General features: G+C 34.4%; 1 protein-coding gene across 2 annotated transcripts; it reads right to left on the bottom strand.

The window, feature by feature from the left end:
- Positions 1-8080: 8080 nt before the first annotated feature.
- LOC129424113 (proteinase-activated receptor 1) lies at positions 8081-13162 on the bottom strand. 2 transcript variants are annotated; one of them, XM_073871480.1, is made up of 3 exons: positions 12894-13120; positions 9382-9486; positions 8081-9296 (listed from the first exon to the last, which is right to left on the bottom strand). In XM_073871480.1, the coding sequence occupies exons 1-3, from the start codon at positions 12958-12960 to the stop codon at positions 8113-8115; spliced, it is 1356 nt and encodes a 451-aa protein (XP_073727581.1). In that variant the 5' UTR covers positions 12961-13120; the 3' UTR covers positions 8081-8112. The 2 variants fall into 2 exon arrangements, 1 of the variants encoding a protein (XP_073727581.1); XR_012371218.1 differs by lacking the exons at positions 8081-9296; positions 9382-9486 and adding an exon at positions 10630-11791 and having other exon boundaries at positions 12894-13162.
- Between the last annotated feature and the right edge of the window lie 9292 nt (positions 13163-22454).

Here is a 22454-nt window from a genome sequence, read left to right as displayed (position 1 = left end):
ATGGAAGTAATGCTTACGTTGTTTTTTAGTTACTTTTGCATCCCTTTTTTTTGCTATGGCTTGATTTCTTTCAGGCCTTGCAGGTGTTTTTTATGACTGAGAAGTTCTGCATTAAGAAATTGCATCACAAAAATGTCGAGCTCTGGCCTGTCATCTCCGTTTCTGATTCAAACTGTTCCCACGCATAGAGTGCATAATGTGACTACGTTCAGTTTAATTCAGTACATAATTTTTTTTTTATCGAATTTAGTTTAACTAAAAAAGTAACTTGCATTACTTTTTTTAAAAAGTAACTCTAATAGTAGCCTCTTATGGAACGGCTGAAATTCCACAAGGGGGCGTATTTGTTCCTCAGACGTTGCACAATAAACGTGACATCCGAATATATTCATTATAAATCGTGAATGAAAAGTGAGATTCGAACGAATGTCCATTAGTGAACCTATTGTATACAGAATTTATATCATAATTCGGTCAGAAACGTCAAGATTGTGAGATGAACAAATCGTTTTGGATTAAAAGGCTTGGATATTCAGTTTCAGTTTATGAACAATTTGTTTTGGACAATTTCACCGAAGCGGATAAATGGAAGATTTTGAAGGTAAGTAATTATCCTAAATCGGCGCCGCCCGGTTCAGGTAACTAACAACTAGATTTCAGTTTTATGACTGCTATAAATCACATGATGCTTTGTGTGTGCGCTTAATGGAATCCTGAAAGTCTAAGCTTTCATACGATGTGCCGCATGACCGTATATTTTGAAGATTTAATGCTTCAAAGTTACAATGACGTTTATGCAGCCTCAAGTGCAAGGGAGGGGGTGTGCCGTGTACGGCACAGTGTTCCTTATCAGGTTAATGTGTACATTTAAAAAGTAATGCGTTACTTTACTCGTTACTTCAGAAAAGTAATATTATTACTTAAAGGAATAGTCTACTCATTTTCAATATTAAAATATGTTATTACCTTAACTAAGAATTGTTGATACATCCCTCTATCATCTGTGTGCGTGCATGTAAGCGCTGGAGCGCGCTGCAAAGGTTCGATAGCATTTAGCTTAGCCCCATTCATTCAATGGTACCATTTAGAGATAAAGTTAGAAGTGACCAAACACATCAACGTTTTTCCTATTTAAGACGAGTAGTTATACGAGCAAGTTTGGTGGTACAAAATAAAGCGTGGCGCTTTTCTAGGCGGATTCAAAAGAGGAAATGTGTTTTATGGCGTGGTGGCACTTTTGGGAGTACTTCGACTCACCTGAAAAGTCCGCTCCCCTTCTCACTCTCATAATGGGAGAGGGAGGGTGTTACTGCGCCGAGTCGAAGTACTCCCAAAAGTGCTATTACGCCATAAAATGTAGCTCCTCTTTTAAATCCGCTTAAAAAAGCGCTACGTTTTATTTTATACCACCAAACTTGCTCGTATAACTACTCGTCTTAAATAGGAAAAACGTTGATGTGTTTGGTCACTTATAACTTTATCTCTAAATGGTACCATTGAATGAATGGGGCTAAGCTAAATGCTATCGAAGCATCGCAGCGCGCTCCAGCGCTTACGTGCACGCACACAGATGATAGAGGGATGTATCAACAATTCTTAGTTAAGGTAATAACATATTTTAATGTTGAAGATGAGTAGACTATTCCTTTAATGCACGTTACTTGTAATGCGTTACCCCAACACTGGTAGTAATGATAATATGATAATGATTTTAAAGATAAGTCATGTGACCAGATCACACATATGACAAACTCAGATCATACAGTGCCTCAAGAAGTTTGATACTGTACCGGTGTTGATGCTTTTTCCAGAATAGTCTTCATCATCAAGCTCATAAGTTTCTCTTGAAACAGTGATGTTGTGCTCAGAGTCTGTAATCGAACAAAAACTACACTGTAAATTTGCTGTAATTATGTAGTTGGTTGCCAGTAACTTACTGTAGAAGATAAAGACTGAAAATGTGTCATGTTTATTTAACTTTGAACAAACTGTTGCCAGTAAATAACATCAATGTAAAATCTACTGTAAGTTACTAATTTCTACAGAAATGTTTTGTAATTTTATACAGTAACACGAATAAAGACTATTATAAGACATACTATGAAGCTTTGAATATGTTGAAAAAATATGAAAAAATTTATTCTATTTAAACACCACAAACCTAACATCAAATATGATCCAGTCAAAAGGTTTCAAGACAAAACATTAAAATCATGAGATGTACTTACCTCTGTATGCAGTGCATGCATGCATGAGTAGAATCGAATGTAAGATAGTTTTAACACCCATGAGTACCAAACAGATGTTGCACAATAACTTGAACGGTAGATTGACAGACAGCTGAACTTCAGTCCTGACTCTTTGTAGATGACAGGATGTTATAATACATAGATGTCACTATTTTGCCTGAAGCAAGAGAAAGAGAGAGAGAGAGTGATAGAGAGCTGACTGCTTTAGGTGTGTCTCCTTTAATTGATGATACAGTATATATGCATGAATTTCAATTTGTTAAATTACTGAGAATCGAATAGCCATTAATTGCAATTTACATGATCAACAATGCTTTTGAATGGCTTTCAAATGTAATTTTGTTGAAAACCATTAGCTCATTGCTGTTAATCGTCATTACTGGATGTTGCATCTCCAGGAAAAACATGCGGATTTGATCATGGTGTTGTGAGAGTTCATATTTCGTAATTGTAAAATAATTGCCAGTGGTAATTATATCATTTGCATATCACAAATATGTAAAAATAATAAATAAAACAGAAGTGAGGATTATTGGCTGAACTCTATGGTTGTAAGAAACCATTAGTAAAACAATAGTATGTGCTATTAACAATAAACACCGTAGGAATAAAAATAGCGTACATTAAAAATAATCATAGCAGGTGACTGAAAACATTTATTTAGAATATTACATGCTATGGTGTAGTTATTATTATTATTATTATTAGTTGTAATTATTATTATGAATTATTATGAAAATTAATGATGATTTAATGATTGTTTTGGTGTAGTTAGTTAACATCATTTTAAAAACCTTTGATATGGATGAGTCTTACATTTGTCTTGCAGTCAAAAACACTGCAATTCTCATACAGTGATGCATGATATTCAATAGTTCCCCTGCTGTACAACATGAAATTTTGACTTCAGTTTTGGTTCCTTATTCAGTAACCGGCTGTGTGTGCTTTTTCGGTTAGGCCATCGATTGTGATGTGTAGATACACAAACTTTGGGCCTTTGGTTCTTTTACTGGGAATCTGATATTAGTAAGCAGTCTGTGTGAAACCAATGAATCGGACAAGAGGTCAAGTACCTACGAATTACTTTTTTTTAAAGGTAAAGCATTTAACATTGCTGTAGGCTTTACAATGACACCTACGGGATTGTTGTGGTATTTTCTCTGCACATTGGAAGCAAAAAAATGTGGGTGGGTCCAAAGCATTTACTGGAGTATATTTTCTTGTATTATGTGCCTTTACATTAAATTGTTTTTTTTTTAGCCTAAAAGCTTTGCTTAGCTTGTTGTGTCAGGCCAAATTTCAATGACCTATTTTTTCACATGCTTGCAAAAAATCGTTTACCAAAAAAAACTACTGTGTTGATCTTTTTCACATTTGCTAGGTTGATAGAAGCACTGGGGAGTGGGGACCAAATTATAGCAATTAATCCTTTAACTGTCACCCCTCCCCTTTTTTAAGTGGGGGGTTAAAAGGTGATTTGCACATTCAAATTAATTTAACTCTGTCATTCTTTGGTCTAGAAGCAGGACACTTAAAAAGGTTTTTCACTGAAGTGTCTGCACTGCACTGAAAAAAATGATTCATTGAATTTACACATTTTTTTAAGGTAAGTGGTTGCAATCAATTTATTTAAGCTACATTAAAAAAAAAGATTAGTAAAGTAAAATAAAATATAAAAGTTTTGTTTAAATGTAGCTTAAATAAATTGATTGCAACCACTTACCTTAAAAAATTGAGTAAATTCAATGAATCATTTTTTTCAGTGTGTCAGAAAAAAGGTACAAAGTTGTTCCTTTTTCTGTTGCTGGGGGGTACCCTAAAAGGTACCTTTTTGTACCTTTATGGGTATACAACACATTGAAATGTTGTACCTTATGGGGTACAATATAATACCATAAGGACCAATTGTGTAGTTTAAGGAACAATTTTGTACCAGTTAAATTTTAGGGGTACAAAACAGTTAACTGTACCTTTAAAGGTACACAATAGATCCTTAAGGAACAGTATTGTACCTCAAAAGGTACAACATTGTATTATGTTTATATACCTGTAAAGGTACAAAACACTGAAAAAAATGATTGATTGAATTTAATCAATGTTTTAAGGTAAGTGGTTGCAATCAATTTATTTAAGCTACATTTAAACAAAAGTTTTATATTTTACTTTACGTTACTAATCTTTTTTGTTTAAATGTAGCTTAAATAAATTGATTGCAACCACTTACCTTAAAAAAAATTGATTAAATGCAATGAATCATTTTTTTCAGTGAATGGTACCTTGGGGTACCACCCCAGGTTTTTCACACTTTTAGAGGTTTTAGCAACAAAGGCCACTAGGTGTCAATGGTTTGTTGCATACTCGCAAATCACAAATTAATAAATTACTTTTACAGCATTATTATTAATGGAAAAAAATGATTTGAAATATGAAAACTACATTCTGAGAGCTTTCCAATTATATATATAGGTTGTCAAGATTTTTAAAGATTATAATATATTACAATTATGAATATATAATAATTATGGGGTGAGTGACGTTTACTGAAATGGTTATCACTACTACATTTCAATCATCAAATGGCCTTGAAATATGAAAACTACATTCTTAAAAAAATCAGATTTTTTATATGTTCCTTTTGAATCCCCTTTTATACAAAGAAGTTGCTGTCACATTATTACTTTATACATGTTTTAACTTTATATATTATTCATAGTTTTATTCTATTGGTGTGTTTTTTTTCTTTAAACTGAAGGACACTGGTGAACATTAGGCTATAAGATCTGTGGCTATACGGTTAGTCATAACGTAGCTCATTCACATATTCTAATCAATCACCTATCTAAAAGATACATTACCAAAAACAGCCTGTTTTTATTAAGTTAAGATAAAGGTTGGAAAATAGACATGGAAAATTACAGTTTAGTGCAAGACAGCTTAACCAACATTATATATTCTTTTCAGATAAATAAATGTTATAAATGAATTGTTATAAAGAAAGATATATAGTATTCAATGATGTAGTTTGCATTTTAGACAACTCCATTCCCCATTTACAAATGAAGATTTTCGTTGCAAAACGAGATAAATCCATTTTTTTTTATTTTTGTCAAAACATGTTTATTATTATGTTTTCATGTTATCATTTTGTTTTATGGTGCTACTTAGCTGTATATTTTAAGTTATGAAGGTTTAAATCAAAACAAACCAACTCCAGTTCAATTGAAATTAATTGGAATGCACAACCAAAAAACGAGATTCCTGAACAATTAAAAAAAACGGTGGTTATCTCGTTTTGCAACGAAACTCTTCAAATACTTATTCCAATATATAGTACTCACATTTACTGTATTTTTAATAACCATGAATACATATTTAAAAATGAGATACAGTGACTTATTAGCACATTACATAAATATGTACAGTATATATATATAAAGTAGGGCCGGGACTCGATTAAAAAAATTAATCTAATTAATTAGAGGCTTTGTAATTAATTAATCTAAATTAATCGCATTTTAATCACATATAAATATTTGACCTGAGAACATTAAGAAGTAATTTTTTTACATGGATTTTCAGTATACACTCTTAGAAATGATGTGTTAATTTTATACACATCATTGTGCGGTAAGCTTTTAACACATTATGTGTAATTTTAAGACATTATGTGTCATTTTGTGTTGATTTTGTGTTCAAGTATAAAACATGTTGTGTTAAAAGTAACACAAAATGTGTTGTTTCAATAATAACACAGAGATGGGTGGATTCCAGGATGACGCAGTTTGTTGTCCCAGAATCAACACTAATGTGTTGTTTTGACTGTCTGTGTTCCGGTACCTATTTGCGCGGATCCCCCACCTCACGTATAAAAACAACAAAACATAATATACTATATAGCCTATATTAAAATTAAAATATAAAAAATATATTATGCACATTTTTAAGTTGCACATCGTTTATAGTTTTCTTAAGTGGGATTCAGATGTGAAAAGCGCTGCATAATGTACGCGCTTTTAGTGTTACCATTGAAACTTAACTAAATTAAAAAATAAGAGGTGATATATAGCTTTAGCCTACATAAATGCTTGTTTCTTTAATGTTGCAAGATCCTCTTCAGGTTTTCTTGCTGTAATGTTTATAATAGTTCATTGTTCAGAGTTCATATTGAGGATCTTATAGTCCATTTAAATATGTTCTTACAAACTGACTCTATTCGTCAGAAAAACACCATTTAACTTTTTTCCTTTACCTGCCGTCGCTATTCTCTGTGCGTGTCCTCCGTCAAAGTAGCCTATTAAAATTAATATGAAGTTGATTTTTGAAAGTCTTAAGCACACCGCAAATCAAACGTGCTGCTATATGCTCTAAATGCGCGTGGAAATGTAATTTCTGGGCACTGCCAAGCTGATTTTTAAGTGATATAGGCTACTCACTGCATGTTTTGGCATTCGGTAGCATATGCATCAATGAGATGCACGGTGTTGCTTTTAAAGTTCTTTTTAATTTATATTCACAAAACCTAACAACAAAACATTGTTTATAATTAGTAGACAAATTATTTAAAAACGAAATTCATTTTAAAGTAGCAAACAAAACTTAAATTAAACTCGCAATAAGCTAATTAAATTGAAACAAAACAACATTACAACAATATTTAAACCCAACAATACTCAAACATTAACATATAACAGACATTAGGATACATGTTAAAATAATCTGTAGTTTGTTGGTAGATGTTTATTGGGCAAAACCTCCGTTGCAAACCTCCATTTACCAGAATAAATAATTTTTACTTTGAAACTGATGCGTTGTCCCGTTAAAATCAGCTGTTCGTTTAGGTTCCGTCCACTTTTATTTACACTGCAGCACAACTCCGGAGTTCTCGAACTAAAACAGGGTCTGCAGCATTTACGAATGACTCCGTTAATAAGTGCGATTAAAATGCGTTAAAATGTTTAACGCGTTATTTTTTGTGTAATTAATTAATCTTAATTAACGCGTTAAAGTCCCGGCCCTAATATAAAGCATTTCTAAACACGCAAAAACATGCAATGAAAGGAAAATCTCAAATGTTTTCTGTTAGCTTATTCCCTGCCATGTTTTTTTTTAAGGGCCCGCCTTTTACAAAATGACGTTTTACAAAATGCCTTCCAGGAAAATGTTATTTTAAAAAATATATAAACATACAAATATATCAAATGAAAGAACAGACCCTCTGCTTTCAAACAAACAATAAACAAACAAACAAAACGGGAAAAAAAAACGTTTCATCCTATTTATTTTTTTCTCTGCTTATAAACTCTTAAATATTGGTATTTTTCTTTAAAAACATTTTTTTTTTTTTTGCAAAAAGATGAAATAATTGCATTTTTGTTAAGGAATTTTGTTAGAGATCAGATTCAGAGCGATTATCCAAATATACACAGAGTTTAAAATTAGTTTAAAAAAAATTGCTTCAGTTTTTTATACATTTGGTAGGTTTGCCATCTAGTGGATAATCGTGGTATTACAGATTATCATAAAACTTCATCAGGAACACGTTTTTATGCAAATGTTTTCTCTTAATTAACGAGATAACGTCAATGGCGGGGAAAGAGTTAATTATTTTGCGTTATATTCGGCACTGCATAAATTATAGAATATGGGAAGGTTAATGAAAAATAATAAATAAAATATAAAATACAAAAATACAAAAATAATCTAATGCGTGAGTTGACATTAATTCTACATTGCATCCTATTGGATCAATTCAAATTAAGTTCAAATTTGGAAATTAAACCCATTCATCTACAGTAGTTTTCTCTCATTGCACAATGTATGCCAGTACAACGTTTTTATTTTTTTATTTTTTTATTTAAGTAAATTATTTTCCCAGCATGTCATTAGCTTTATTTCCAAACACCGTAATGCGAGCTTGACTGTACTCGCAGCTCATGTGAGAGCATTTTGTCAGACTGTCTGAGTTTGATAATGTGGCTTTTGCCTTCTTCCACCAAAACACAGAGCTGATTTTCTGTCTGCACTGAGACGACCCATAATAATACAGCAGAGGATCCAGAAAAACACTTGAGCTCCCTGCACACACAGCTAACATGTAAGCCATATATGATGCGTTTCCCTCCCCACTGACGCCTCCTGTGACCAAAACAACACAGTGATACAACAAGATAGCATTGGCTGGTGTAAAGCAAACCACAAACTCTATCATTGTGGCAATAGTCATAATCACAGCTCTCCTTAGTTTATCTGAGGATGATGATGATGCTAATTGACCACATTTGACTCTAAGCACATATATAATTCTAGAATAACACGCCAAAGTGATGACCAGCGGCAGAAAGAAGTACACGCAGGACAGTATAGAGAACAGGTACATGTACGTCTGCTCTGCGTGGTCTTCATGGAGCAATGCTTCATGACAGGTGATGCCCAAATTTTCGATCTTGAATGTTTGCGTTATAGAGAGAATGGGCACTGTGCCAGCGATTGCCATCAACCAGACCAGCGCACAAATGTAAGCAGAATTCCTCGAGTTTCTCCAGGTCAGAGAGGCGATGGGGAAAACCACAGCCACCAATCTGTCCACACTCATGCACATCATCAGCAGTATGGAGCAGTACATGTAGCAGTAGAAAGCAGCGCTTAGCCCGCGACACGCCACCTCACCAAACACCCAATCAGATCCGTTCAGATGATAGTGGATCTTCAGAGGAAGCAGCAGGGTGAAGAGCAGATCCACACACGCCAGGTTTGACATGTAGATCACAGCCGGTTTCTTTGTTTTAATCCTACAGGTGAACGTCACCAGAGCCAATGCATTTAAGGAAAAACTAACGAGGAAGAGGAGGATGTAAAAAGAGGGCATGACACGTGTGACCAGCAGGCTTTTGAGGAAGAGCACAGCATCTTTTGAGATAATATACTTCTTTACGAGTGGTTTAGTCCGGTTACATTTCACTCCACCTGGATCAGTGCTGTTGCACAAACGTCTACCATTATTATTCTCATTCGGCACTTCTGTAACACCCATGACTGAATGGCGTCTTCCTGTGAATGCGCACACAAAAAGATTTTATATTAAGACTTTGAGAAACAGTATAAGTTATTACATGTAACATCCTGGATACTATACCTTGTCTGGTGTTTGTAGGAAGTTCTAAAGAATCATTGTAGTCTATTGGCTCATCAGTCTGGGTACCATAGACAATGTTAACAGAGAAGCCGCGTCCATTGGGCACTGTAACCATACATAACATTGGTCAAGGTCTCATAACAGTAATAGAGGCAAACAGGAGTTGCTTCGAGCATTTTACAAGCTAGCCAAGACAAACACATGACCATTTCTTCTGATAAAAACAATGCCAGTAGGAGTCTGTTTATTAGATCCATGTGTGATAGACTGCTTTATACATATCTTTTCCAAGTCGCATAAGCATTGAACCTTTCAAAGGGACACTCCACTTTTTTGAAAATATGCTTATTTTCCAGCTCCCCTAGAGATAAACATTTGATTTTTACCTTTTTGGAATCCATTCAGCCGATCTCCGGGTCTGGCGGAACCACTTTTAGCATAGCTTAGCATAATCCATTAAATCTGATTAGACCATTAGCTTCACGCTAAAATTACCAAAGACTTTCGATAATTTTCCTATTTAAAATTTGACACTTCTGTAGTTACATCGTGTACTAAGACCGACAGAAAATTAAAAGTTGTGATTTTTTAGGCAGATATGTCTAGGACTATACTCTCATTCTGGGTAATAAATTATAATCAAGGATTTTGCTGCCGTAACATGGCTGCAGGAGGCGCAATGATATTACGCACTGTCCGAAAATAGTCCCCTTGGCAACTTTCAATAGCAGGGGACTATTTTCGGGCACTACGTAATATCATTGCGCCTCCTTTAAATGTGCAGTGTGTAATTTTTAGAAGGATCTTTTCACAGAAATGCAAAATAATACAAAAAATCTATATTATCAGGGGTGTATCTAGAGGGTCCCCTTACATGGAAGTCGCCATTTTGGGCCGCCATGTTTCTACCGAAGCCCTTAACGGACAAACTTGTTTTATTAAGTTGTCTACGATGATGACATGTTTGTCCGATGGTTGCTTTAACAGTAGCTTCTCTATTTGTTTCAAAAGCGAGGGGTGAGCCGTTGGTTGCAATTCACAACCTCGCCACTAGATGCCGCTAAAATTTACACAATGAACCTTTAATTTTTATATCAAAACTCTTTGGGGTTTTTTGCTCAATGCTAATGGTTTAATCAGATTCAATGGATTATGCTAAGCTATGCTAAAAGTGCTAGTGCCAGTCCCAGAGATCATCTGAATGGATTCCAAAACTGTAAAATCAAATGTTTAACTCTACAGGAGCTGGAAAATTAGTATTTTTCAAAAAAGTGGAGTGTCCCTTTAACATGCTCATGCTCATATAACACATTCGACTACTAATGTTTACAATAGTGATTTGTAACCCTGTATGTGCAGGCTAAAGTCTCATTATCTAATGATGATGAGATTAGAAGCATCAAAGTTTAAATTCAATCACATTAGCCTCTTTCACACAGTAATTCTTGTAAATTTCCATGAATTTACCAGAATTAATTTACCAGTAAATACAAAAATGTGCTGTTCACACATGCAGTGACGTTCCGTCTTTTTACCAGTAAGACATCATTCACACATCAGTATCAAAATACCGGTAAACTCGGAGAGAAAGCGGAAGTTACCTGTGGCGCGCGGCCGGCGAGCTCCGTACGTGTCGTATTTGTAAACGGCGGGTTATGACTTAATATCCACGGTCCGTATTTTGTTGTTTTCACATCTGTGGCAAATGGTCGCGAAGTTGCTCGTGACCAAACAACATTGCGTTAGGCGGCCTCAAACGGAACCTGCGCGTTTGCACATTAGGCTTCACAGATGGTGTGCTAAGGACGTCGGCAATTTGGCAATTAGATGGTAGCTGTTTTAAACAACTTTGGTGAAGAAATGTGGATGTTAACTTCAGGTGTGCTCGACTTTTAAGCAACATGTGTGTGGAAACGTCCGCAAACAGTCTGGGGGAAACCGCGTCACCTGTATAAAAAACTTTCTGATTGGCCCGCCCGATCTGTCAGCGCGGTCTGACGTCATCTAAATGCCGGTAATGCTATATTTTTCGTTCACACACAGCGCTTACCGGTAAATTACCGTTAATCTTACAACCTGTCTTACTGGTAAATTGGGAGCACTGATTTACCAGAAAGGTTCTGTTCACACATGACATGTTAACTGCAATTTACCAGTAAATTACCAGTAAAGACTGTATGTGTGAAAGGGACTATTGATTCAATCTTTCACATGACCTTACTCAAACAATGTTTTTTATAGGATGATTTTATGTAGAAAACAGTATGACTTAAGATGGGTTTTCACAGGCAGGGTCACAATTGTAAGATATAATGTTAATGTAGTAATTGATACCACAGACCTGGTATAGTTTCAGAGGGAGATGACCCATTATTAGCTGTTTTATTAGTTAGACTGTCTTCTGAGCTATCTGTAACCAAACATAAAACACATCAAAGACATAAACACTCCGGACACATCTGAAGCACTAAAGATAAAACCAAATATTCCCAAGCAGAACACACACACAGGGTCATTTCCTTTACAGTTTAAGGAATGCTGGGATCCGCCTAATAGGCCTATTCAAATCTGAAAGTATGTGTGATTGTTTCCTTTGTGCCTGGAAGCCTTTAAAATATTTTTCTTTATTTACTCTGAAGAATTAAGGTTCCTAAAATGTTCAGGATGTAATGTTTCATAAAGAGCCTTTAACGTCCACAAAACTTTTCTGCTGTACAAAAAGTTCTCTGTACTGGAAAAAGGTTCATCAGATTTTAAAAAAGTTAGAAAGAAATATGTTTTGGGGAAAACTTAACCAAATATGTTTCTTTAAAATATACCAGAACAATATTGACTTAATTATCTACTATATTTACTAATATATGTTTTTATTTATTAGATTTTATATATCAATACTAATTCAATATCCTCTAAAATATTGAATTAAAACTGTTTATCTTTGTGAATGTTTATAAATCCTACATTTTAAAACTGTTCATGTTAACTTGTAAATGTGAAAATACTGCATTGTGACATATTCTACAGGTATACAACTATTTAAAATATTATTTACCATATATAAAAATAGGCTATTTAGCACAAATATGTGGATTAGCCTAATACTATTTAGGCCTGTGTAGAATAAAATAACATTGTCTATTTTTTTTCAAACACGAGAACGCGAAAAAATTTTATCTAGTTATATATGTTATTTTTGAGTTGTGTTAAAACAAGTTAAAGCAACTGGTTAACACTGTGGTAAAACTCTTTGTTTACATTAGGATACACAATCCTTATGCGTTTGCTACCCATCGACATAAAGTATAAAAGTATAACACAAACACGTGGATTAATAATATTTATGTATAATAAAAATAAAAGTTAGCCAATACAGTTTTCCTAATGTTTATTTTAAAACACGAAAACACGAAAATGTTTTATTTAGTTATGTATGTTTATTAAGTTAACTTAGCTATTTTAATTTAAAACAGACGCGTTTTTAACGCGTGGTTGAACTGATTTAAAAGACTCACCGTTAAAGATGGCTGCAATGCATGTATGTGCAGCTAAAGTCAGAAGTAAGATAGTTTTCACCTCCATGAGGACAGATTGATCCCAGCCGCTAAGAAATAAATTCAATAACGACGTCAAAACTTGAGAATGTCTTTATATTGTCCCGTTATTCTTCACCCGGAGTCTCAACACTGACGCGCGCCCTCTGCACAGTGATGCGCGTTACAGTGCGATGACATCACAGACATCAATTCCCATATGGGAGCGATTATAAAACAGACACTGTGTCTGATTTTTGCATAAACAGATAAATAGATAGATGAACACGTTATTTTTAAAGTGTAGCTTCACTGTAATATGTGAAACCGTGAAAAAATCCTTTAAATGGCAACATCTACAAAAAAAAGTTATTTCAACTATATGTTTTAGTGAAACATGCTTTAAGTGAAAAATTTTAATTGAAAAAAAATAGGTGTAAGTAATTTTTTAAGTTGATCTTATGTTTAATTTTTTACAATGTTTTCAATCTTTTGATAAATGGTGAAAATGTGATGTTTGGTTGCATGGTTTGACCCATAAGCCTTTATTGCATTACACTGATGCCTGATGTGATAAAGATCCCACTGATCTAACTAGACACATTTTCATCAATTTGTTTGTCTCCAGTCTAACAGTCTTAATTGACACTCATGATATTTAAATGGCTTTATAATCCATTATGGTGACTGTTCATGTATCCAGCACCAGAACACTGCGACTCCAAGAAAAACAAGACTGCATATTTGCACGCCCATGTCTCTGTGAAACCATGACCTCTTACTGCTTTAGATAACAAATCTTTGCTGCCGTTTCCTGTTTCACGAGGAAATCTGTGCAGACACATTTTTATGAAGGACGGTGAAGGGTAAACAGATTACATAAAGAAAGATGCTGATATATCTCAATGTGTTTACATGAAATGAAATTGCATAGTTCAAGTAAACTACCTTCTAATCCTAAAAATAGTCAAAAAAGAGCAAACTTGTTTTTCTTACTGGAACTTTCTGGATCTGCAGTGTTTCATTTCTCAGTGTGTTTTGTTAACAAGTTGACTAAAAGATGTTATAATAATAACTAGAATATAGGCCTAATGCTGAGAGAAATATACTGTAGTGATTTCACAGCTTCGTAATGGCCACGTAAATGGTCTTACATTTTTATTTTTATAGGTATGAAGAAAGCATGTTTTTGATGTGAAGAAATAATAGCATTTACAGAATTACTAAACAGGGCAAATTTACTATCAGTTTATATAACACCGTCAGAAAATGTGGTCAAAAATTGTCCCTATAAGTGTCAAAAAAGTAGGTCTGCACCTAAAAAAAATATTGGTACCTAATAAGTACATATTTATAACAAAGAGTACCTCAATGATAACAATGTATACACATTTGTACCTAAATTTACTTTTTTAAGAGTACTGCCCCAGTGGCAGCTTGGGAACATTTATTTACCTTATTTTCTGATGTCTGCTTGTGTAAGATCATGTATTCTCTCACAACCTTGATCTGAAAAGTAAACACATTTATTCAGCCACCTGTCCAGATTGCTGCTTTTCTTATTTGTACATTAAACACAATCACATTCTCTTCACATGAGTATGTAGAGAGCTGTTGATTTAACACATTATGTTTTGTATATTTTGGGAATAAATCTTTTGATTTGATTTTTTGTGATTGTGTTTTATTGAAATCAAATTCAGAAATGTATGAGGCCACACATTCAGTTTGTGTGTAAGGCATCTGTTTTCTGTCTTCCTCTACTGTTAATATAAACATCTTAGACACTGCAGTAGCATCTGATTCAATCTTGTTTCAAACATGTTGAATAACTTTCAGAAATTGATTCATGGATGGTAAGGTTGATTAATGATGTTTATATCTGCAGTGCTTTGAGGTTATTTGAAAGTGTAAGGGTGAAATGTAAAATTGTAAATCATCTTATATTGTTGCGCTGTTGCAGAAATCTGTATATACAGAATTTGTATTTTTGTAAGGACATTTGTTTCAAAAAGAAAGTGTTCTGTATTTTGAGTTGATGGGATGATGGGAGAGAGAGTAGGCTACACTGTAAAAATAAAATGCAGCATTTTTGTCAAATCGAATCGACATATATTTTTATGTTACTTTAACTTAAGTTAAACAGTTTAAGTATGTCAACTTTTTTAAGTCAAAACTTCCACTGTTCCACTTTTTTTAAAAATATGCTCATTTTCCGGCTCCCCAAAACATTTGATTTTTAACGTTTTGGAATTCATTCAGCCGATTTCTGGGTCTGGTGCTAGCACTTTTAGCATAGCTTAGCACAATCCGTTGAATCTAATTAGACCATTAGCACAGTGGTGTAGTCTAGATTTTTGTAGTGAGTATACTGTCATTTTTCCCTCTCACCCTTATGCTCACTCGTCCCAGAGTGACACCCCATAAGCACCACCACACTTACAGATGCATACAGTATGGATCTTCATGTAATCGAGAGCATTCTGAAAGTACTCATAAACACATAAACTGAATGTGTTATCAACATGTCAGTTTATTATAAGAAAAAAATACTTTAACAGTCAATGGGTTTACAGCTGGGGAAACTGGATGGATTTTTAGACTGGTTTAGTGTTAATCAACATCTAACTCAGGGCCAAAAGTTACTCAACTGTTAATTAAAATTAAATAAACTGTTTCCAATCTTCAATCCGTGGCTAACACATGCATTGAAGGAGAAAAAAATATACACTCTTTCAATAGCTATTATCTGACAACTATTGATAACATTACCATGTGTAATTTAATGGTGTAAATGTTTTTAATTAATACACATTTAAGATGACCATGAATTAACTCTAATTTGCATAGTCATTGAAATAAAAGCTTATTTTATGCATATAATACAAGCAGTGTCTAAAAATGAAAATAGGCTTTTACTTAATTATTATTACAAGACCATCGTGTAGCCTAATATTAGACACCCAAACCAAAGTGAAGAAAATTATCTTTAATTTGCAAGTCTGAACTGAACATCAACGCAGACATGATTTTCCTCACAAAAGTTTAAGATCATATACATCTTGAACGTAGATATATAAATTAACACAGAGAAGGAAATTTTAACACTATGAAGCACAAGCAAACATGCTGAAAGCTAAAACAATCAGGATATAATTACGGGCTTATTTTATTGCATTTGGAGCCTTACCTCCAGATAAAGTAATAAACTGGACCGGTGTTTTAAATGTTGTTTACTCACATGTGCGTTGTTAAGTCTCCGGATTTTATATAGCAGCAGCTCGTTCACTTCACATGGTTTGTTTACAGTGTCGCGTGAACAGCTACACTGCAGGTTCGACTTCATTTGGCGCTAAGCAGACCCTTTGGTGATGTCAAAGTACCGCGAGAGCGATTCAAAACAGATTTCTCCATGTGATAAATGCAATCGCTCTCGCGGTACTTTGCTGTCACTCGACTGTGGGTTCTTCTGGTACCACACCAGTCTGCTCCCCAGTCACTTTCGCGCCGCTATGGTAATTTGATTTCATACGCGAATCGGATCGCGCAGTTCGGCAGGAATTCAAACACACCAAATTGATAGCCTTATATATATGCAGTTCAACCCGCTAAAATAGCAAGTGTAGCATGCTACTGGTCAGTGCTTTACATCTGAATTATGACTAAAAGTTTGAAATGTCAGAAAACCATGCTGTTACGCATCCTCAAGCTATTTTTAGTGGGTATACGGAAATCCTTGACAATTTCTAGTGGGTATACGGCGTATACCTGCGTATCACGTAGACTACACCACTGCATTAGCATTGCGCTAAATCATAACCAAGAGTTTAGATATTTTACCTATTGAAAATTTGACTCTTCTGTAGTAACATTGTGTACTAAGACCGACAGAAAATTAAAAGCTGCGATTTTCTAGACAGATATGTCTAGGAACTATACTCCTATTCTGGCATAATAATCAAGGACTTTGCTGCTGTAACATAGGTGCAGCAGGCTTGGTGATATTATGCACTGCCCGAAAATAGTCCCCTTGGTTACTTTCAATACGGACTACCGGCACATCCGGGAACTTGACTGTAAATTTCGTCACCGCCCCTTTTCGGGGGATAAAAAAGCAGCGCCTCCATTGGCTTCCATTCAAAACAGCGGAACAAAGCAACGTTTTTACACAGCCGGCAGGCGTAAATAACATATGAAATCACTCAGATTAAACATGTCGAGTATTTATCTGTCCATCCTGCCTGCCATAGAGCGCGAAAGATACATTAACACATTTAATTTGGTCAATATAAAAACATGTCCCTTTCATTCTCACAGGGTCAAATTTTGTGTAACAACGCCATCCAGTGATTGCTGGAAATATCGCTAAGCCAGTTAGTTGTATGACTCGACGGAAAAGTGCACTCATTACTCTAAATATAAAGACATAATAAATAAATACGAAGTAACTTTCAAATACGAAGTAAAATCATTCACTTGCTTCCCTGTTGACTTGATGAGGTTCGTGTTTAATGTCCGGGTAAGACACCTCTGGCCAATAGGGAGCGTTGTTACACAAATTTGATGCTGGGGGAGTGAAGGGGACATGTTTTTGTGTTGACCAAATTAAATGTGTTAATGTATCTTTCGCGCTCTATGGCCGGCAGGGTGGACAGATAATTACTCAACATGTTTAATCTGAGTGATTTCATAAGTTATTTACGCCTGCCGGCTGTGTACGAAGGTTGCTTTGTTCCGCTATTTTGAATGGAAGTCAATGGAACCTCTAGTGCGATTTCCCCCAAAAGGGGGCGTGAACCTGTTCAGAGACATTCTATGACGTTGCGCCGGTTGTGCGTATGGCAGGGAAAAATGTTCGGGCAGTGCGTAATATTACTACGCCTCCTGCAGCCATGTTACATCAGCAAAATCCTTGATTATTACACCAGTTTGAGAGTATAGTTTGGTTATGTTTTAGCACGATGCTAATGGTCTAATTAGATTTAATGGATTGTGCTAAGCTACGCTATAGCGCCAGACCCAGAGATCAGCTGAATGTATTCCAAATGTTTAACTATAGGGCTGGAAAATTAGCATATTTTCAAAAAAAGTGGAATGTCCCTTTAAAATAGTAGGTTGATTTGACTTGCAAAACCAAGTTGTTTTAATTTCATGCTTTTTAAAGAAAAAAAGACGAAGAAAAAATAATTTGTTGGTGTCCATGAATGTTTTGGGATTAATCTCTTTTGAACAATCACGTACACTCCAAAAATGTTGTTTTATCTTCAACCCAGCATTGGGTCAAAAAAGGACGAACTCAGCTGTTGGGTTAAATTATCCCAAGAAAAGTTTATATGTGACCCAACAAGTTAAAACAATCCTCCATTTTGGTTTGAAACAACCTAGCATAGCTTGAATTACAACTCAACAGTCACGTTTTATCCCTTTTAGACCCAATTCTTGGTTCAAAATAACAGGACGCACAATTACAATAGCACATTAGTGATACAACACATATCTCATAAAAACACATTTGAGAAGGCTTGGGCAGGGTGCTGGACAGTCGCCATCTATTATGTAAGAAGTGTGCTTATTAAATAATAAATACAAAAACATATCCTAATTTGGATATAAAATAAAAACTTACAAAAAATAAATACATTAAATATCTTTGGTGGGTATAAAGATTGCTGTACAGTACATGTTTATAATGTTATTAGGATACTGCTTTAGATATCCACAAGAGGGCAGTGTGTCCTTACTGCATCACTAAACCCTGACATTACAGTAATTCAACATCCACCAAAGAGTAATGTAACCCTGCCTGTGAAACCCAGCTATTTTTGTGATTTACTGTTTTTTTACATAACACCACCCTACATAATGTAAAGAACGGTCTGTGAAAAATAATCTTAATATATTTAATAGTGACTGCGTAAGGTCATGTTAAAGTTTGAAATCAATCAGCAATCGAAATCTAACTTTGATGCTCTTGATCTCATCATTAGATTATGAGACTTGAGTCTGGATTTCACAGAAATATGAACAACATAAAATTTCAATATAAATGATATTGAATTTAAATGTTTTCTTTTATTTGTTTCATGCAAATGCATGCTTTAATCTATAGTGCCTAAAAGTGTTCACCCTTATCCAAACCTCTTAACCATGTTTTTCATTTCGAGTGTGTTAATTATCAGCATCTAACACCATCACAAGTGACACGCATATGTGCAGGAAACCCAAGCATCCTGATGTTTCAAACAAACACACATCTGATGCATCACAGACATTCAGACTCCTCAAACATATGGACTTCACAGAACTGACGGAATCCAAAATGATTTCTGTTATGTTTCAATAACAGAAACACACACATGCATGTAAGATTGCGTAAGGAATGACCAGATTTGTGTCTTAATTCAAAACTTTAAGTGTGTGCTTCATAGTCTGTGTGTATTTTCATAACCAAATGTGACATTAAATGTGATCACTTTCTGGCTTTGAACTGAGGGTTTTATAGAAAGCGGATAAGTTTGTGTAGGCAATAAACAGAACATTTAACAGTGCTGTGTCGGGTCTTTTGAGGGTCATTTCTTTGTTTACTTTGTTTTTAATGAGTTATAATCTCACAACAATAATCTTTTCTAAATTGCTTCCTGTAGTGTCATGCAATTGACGGTAATGCTATTTGACAAGTAAATCCCCTGCATTTTCCTTCCTGTAACTGTAATGTTGGCCCTGGGGAGAACATTTCATCAGCATAAGAAACTCTTGGGGTCAGAGGGCTAAAGCCAACCAATAGAAACAAGCAAGTATTCACTTCCAATCATCTGTCAACCTGCTGCCCAGGAGGACTCCAAACTCATAGAGCAAATTAAAATCAATCTCTGATTCATTTGAGCTATTTCTTTTTGATTTTGCTGGTAATGGCGTGTTACAGCATCTTTATTTGCTATGCTAATTTATTTAGTGTTACTAACCTTGAGCTTTATTAAATGTAACCATTTAACCCTATCAGTATACAGCTTTATATAGGGGTGCGATCTGTTATCTGTTATCATGCTACTGGTTTTAATTATAATGATCTCATTGAATAAACATTTGCACAACTCTCAGCCAAATCTTGTACACACATACAACACATGTTATCTTTCTTTCAAAGCATAGGATAAAGAGTGGATAAAGATTGTGAAAAGATTGATGAAGAAATTGTTATAACATTAACATTATTAGTAAATGCATTTACTAACATGTATTAACAACGATCAATATTTAGTTGATTTTCAGCATTTTGTTAATCTTTGTTGACGTTATTAAATGTCGATGCAATAGTTCATGTAAGTTCATTGGGCATTATAATGTTAAAGTTACAACTTTATTGTAAGATGTTACCAAAAACATTAAATATGTGTGTTAATGTTGTTTGTGGAAAATATAGCATGCAGTCTGTTACACTGGGGCCTGGTTTCACAAAAAACGTTCAGTTAAAACCAGGATTAGGCCTTAGTTAAATGAAGCTGTTTAAGCATCTTTTATAAACATGCCTTAGAAAAAGACGTGTGTGTCAGGACTCTGCCACGAGAGTCTATTTTATATTTATGTTTATGTTTTATAGTGGTGGTGGCAGGGTTCTGACAGTCTCTTGTTTTGTGTGGAGGCTCATGCCTTGTTTATTGTGGCATGTGCCTCTGGTGTCTCGTCTCTAGTCCCCGCCCCTTGTTCTCACTGTTAATTATTAATTATCAGTTCATCCCTCTCACCTGTGTTGCCCTCATTATCTTGTTTAGTTTCCCCTATTTAATCTCCTCTTGTCTCTTGTCTTGTGCTGGATCATTGTGCTGTATCGTGTCATGTTATGCAGTCTTTCGTGTTCTTTTAGTTTAATGATTTCATCTGAGTGTTTATGTCTAGTCAGTGTTAGTAATTCATGTTTAATGTTGTGTTGCCCCCTCGCGGGCTTTTGTTTTCATGTTTATTTATAATAAATGTATAATAAATGATTTTCACTGTGTGAATCTTGAGACAAATCAATGGGACTGGCATATTTTATTATGTCTGTGCAAGTTATTTTCAGTTGAGACAGCTTAAACATGTGTTTTAATCTAGGACTAGCCTTAAGCCTGGTCTGTGAAACCAGGTTGAGTGCATTATTGGTGTAAGTAGTATATATTTAGTGTACTATCTTATTTTAAATTATAGTGTACTCTACAATATATACCATGCCATATGTACTGTACTGTAATGTACTGTACTATACTATACTATGCACTATACTATACTGTGCACTGCTCTGTACTGTACTGTACTATACTGTACTATACTATGCTGTGCTATACTATACTATGCACTATGCTATACTATACTGTGCACTATACTATACTATACTATACTGTGCACTGCTCTGTACTGTATTATACTATACTATACTATACTATACTATAATATGCACTATACTATACTATACTATACTATATTCTGCATATAATGTGCACTATACTATGCTATACTATGCTATACTATACTATATTATATTATACTGTGCACTAATACTATACTATATTTTGCACTGTACTGTACTGTACTGTACTATACTGTACTATACTGTACTGTACTGTGCACTATACTATACTATAATGTGCATTATACTATACTGTGCAATGTACTGTACTATACTATACTGTGCATTATACCATTCTGTACTATGCACTGCATTATACTATATTATACTGTACTGTACTATACTATACTATAATATACTAAACTGTACTATACTCTACAATACTATACTGTACTGTGCAATATATACTGTACTATATTGTACTGTAATGTGTACTGTACTGTACTGTACAACATATACTGTACTATATTGCACTGTGATGTGTACTGTACTGCACTGTACTGTACAATATATACTGTGCTATATTGTACTGTAATGTGTACTGTACAATGTATACTCTACCCTACAGTACTCTACTATACTCTACAATACTATACTGTACTGTGCAGTATATACTGTACTATACTCTAGAATACTATAATGTACTGTACTGTACAATGTATACTCTACTATACTCTACAGTACTATACTGTACTGTGCAATATATACTGTACTATATTGCACTGTAATGTACTATATTAATTTTTACTCCACTACATTTCATAATTTCAAGTTTTTGGTTTATATTTATTATTTAAGTACATTAAACACTTTTGTTCTTTTACTCAAGAACAGTACACAATTTTTATGTAATTAGGTATTAAATCAATTTTAATATGCAATATAAAAGTGTGATTCTATGCTGTAGTGAACATTTTTAGTAAAGTACATTTTTCCCCCAAGACAAAGCACAGATGCTTGGAAAATTTACTCTGCTACCGTACCCATACCCTAACCTAACAATCCCCACCATACCAAACTGCACAACACTACATAGAGTTATTGTGTTTATATGTGGACACACTGTAAGAAAAAAATAGTCAAAAAAATTGTCCCAAGTGTTTAAAATGTCAAAATCTCATTCCAATCAGATTATCTGGGCTATTCAAAGATACTCTTTTTTG

This window comes from Misgurnus anguillicaudatus, chromosome 9 (genome assembly GCF_027580225.2).
Source record: "Misgurnus anguillicaudatus chromosome 9, ASM2758022v2, whole genome shotgun sequence".
NCBI lineage: Eukaryota > Metazoa > Chordata > Actinopteri > Cypriniformes > Cobitidae > Misgurnus > Misgurnus anguillicaudatus.
The sequence above is the reverse complement of the archived record's forward strand: the minus strand, read 5'-3'. Positions and strand labels throughout refer to the sequence as shown.